This window comes from Piliocolobus tephrosceles, chromosome 19, assembly GCF_002776525.5.
Source record: "Piliocolobus tephrosceles isolate RC106 chromosome 19, ASM277652v3, whole genome shotgun sequence".
Taxonomy (NCBI): domain Eukaryota; kingdom Metazoa; phylum Chordata; class Mammalia; order Primates; family Cercopithecidae; genus Piliocolobus; species Piliocolobus tephrosceles.
This window is the reverse complement of record NC_045452.1, coordinates 32,046,215-32,047,553: the sequence shown is the minus strand read 5'-3', so window position 1 is coordinate 32,047,553 and position 1,339 is coordinate 32,046,215. Positions and strand designations below refer to the sequence as shown.

General features: G+C 59.7%; 1 protein-coding gene across 1 annotated transcript in view; it reads left to right on the top strand.

The window, feature by feature from the left end:
* The window catches only part of MLC1 (modulator of VRAC current 1), a 25,909-nt gene that overhangs the window by 9,207 nt on the left and 15,363 nt on the right, over window positions 1–1,339 (top strand). The window contains exons 4-5 of the mRNA XM_026448140.1: window positions 346–447; window positions 1,015–1,086. Of these exons, the coding sequence (XP_026303925.1) occupies window positions 346–447; window positions 1,015–1,086 (174 nt within the window). The remainder of the gene's footprint in view (window positions 1–345; window positions 448–1,014; window positions 1,087–1,339) is intronic.

The following is a 1,339-nucleotide window of genomic DNA, read 5'->3' as shown; positions in this document are numbered from 1 at the left end:
GCGTTTGTACAGCCTTTGAACTAAGAATGGTTTTAAAAACCAAAAGACCCCAAAGACCCATGTGAGACAGAGAGACTGTGCGGCCCGCAGCGCCTCACGGCCCACAGCGCCTGGGGGCCAACAGCGCCTCACAGCGCCTCACAGCGCCTCACAGCATCCCACAGCCCACAGCGCCTCACAGCGCCTCACGGCCCACAGTGCCTCACGGCCGGCCCCGGACGGGAAAAGTGGGGACGGTGGCCGAGAGTTCTGCGCAGCCTGCCCGTGAGGTGGCCCCGCGGATGCTGAAGCACAGTGGTGTGAGAAAGGCGGGCCCGGTGCTGACGCGTGTGTGCCCCTTGGCAGATCAACTTCAACCTTATCCTGCTGCTCCTGCTGGAGCTGCTCATGGCAGCCACGGTGATCATGTCTGCACGGTCCAGCGAGGAGTACTGCAAGAAAAAGAAGGTGGGTGCAGCTGCTGACCCCACAGGGCAGGGGTACAGAGGCGTTGCCCCAGGGTGAGCGAGTCGCACCCCCATCTGCAGGGCGGGTCTCAGCGTCACCTTCGGAGGGCCGATCTGGGCTGCTCCAGGGCGTTTCCACGAGACCCCGCTCTCCTGGGTCTTAGAAACCCCGGCCAGGAGCAGGTCGGGAGCTGGGTGAGGGGTTGGCGGCCACTGGCTACAGGGAGGTGAGGACAGACGCTGTACCCTTCCCTCCCCCTAAGCCTGACTCAGTCCGGTGCTCGGTGCGGGTCCCGAGGGGATCACCAGGAGACACCACATCTGCTAAAATACCTGTAAACGCGTTTTCGTGTGCAAGGACCGTGTGTGTAAACGTTTCCTCAAGCCCAGAGATCCATGGGCGACTCCAAGGTTGTCTCGCGTCTACACCGCAGGCCGACCTGGCCCACTGCTCACGGCGGCCAGATGCCAGCAGCAGTGCCGAGTCCCTGTGCCCGTACGCCGTCCCTGTGCCCGTACGCCGTCCCTGTGCCCGTACGCCTGGGGTGACAGTTCTGTTTCTTCGTAGGGCTCCATGTCTGACAGCACCAACATTCTGGGCGAAGTGCCATTTCCTGCTCGGATCCTGAAATCTTATTCAGTAAGAAACCTTCCCTTTTCTTTCTCTTTTCTCTCATACTCTGTTGGGGGTGACTGAGGCTGGATTAAACGTCACGTTTCTATTCCGAGCTGGCTAAGAGCTGGCTGTCTAGACTGCACGGCAGTGTGCGCCTCATCTGTGGAGACTCTGGTCTGTTACTAGCATCGTTGGTAACAATGTACCTTATCACGAAAGGTGCTACTGGTGTTCTGTAAGTTTTAGGGGGGAGTTTGTTATCGCTGTAGGTGTGTTG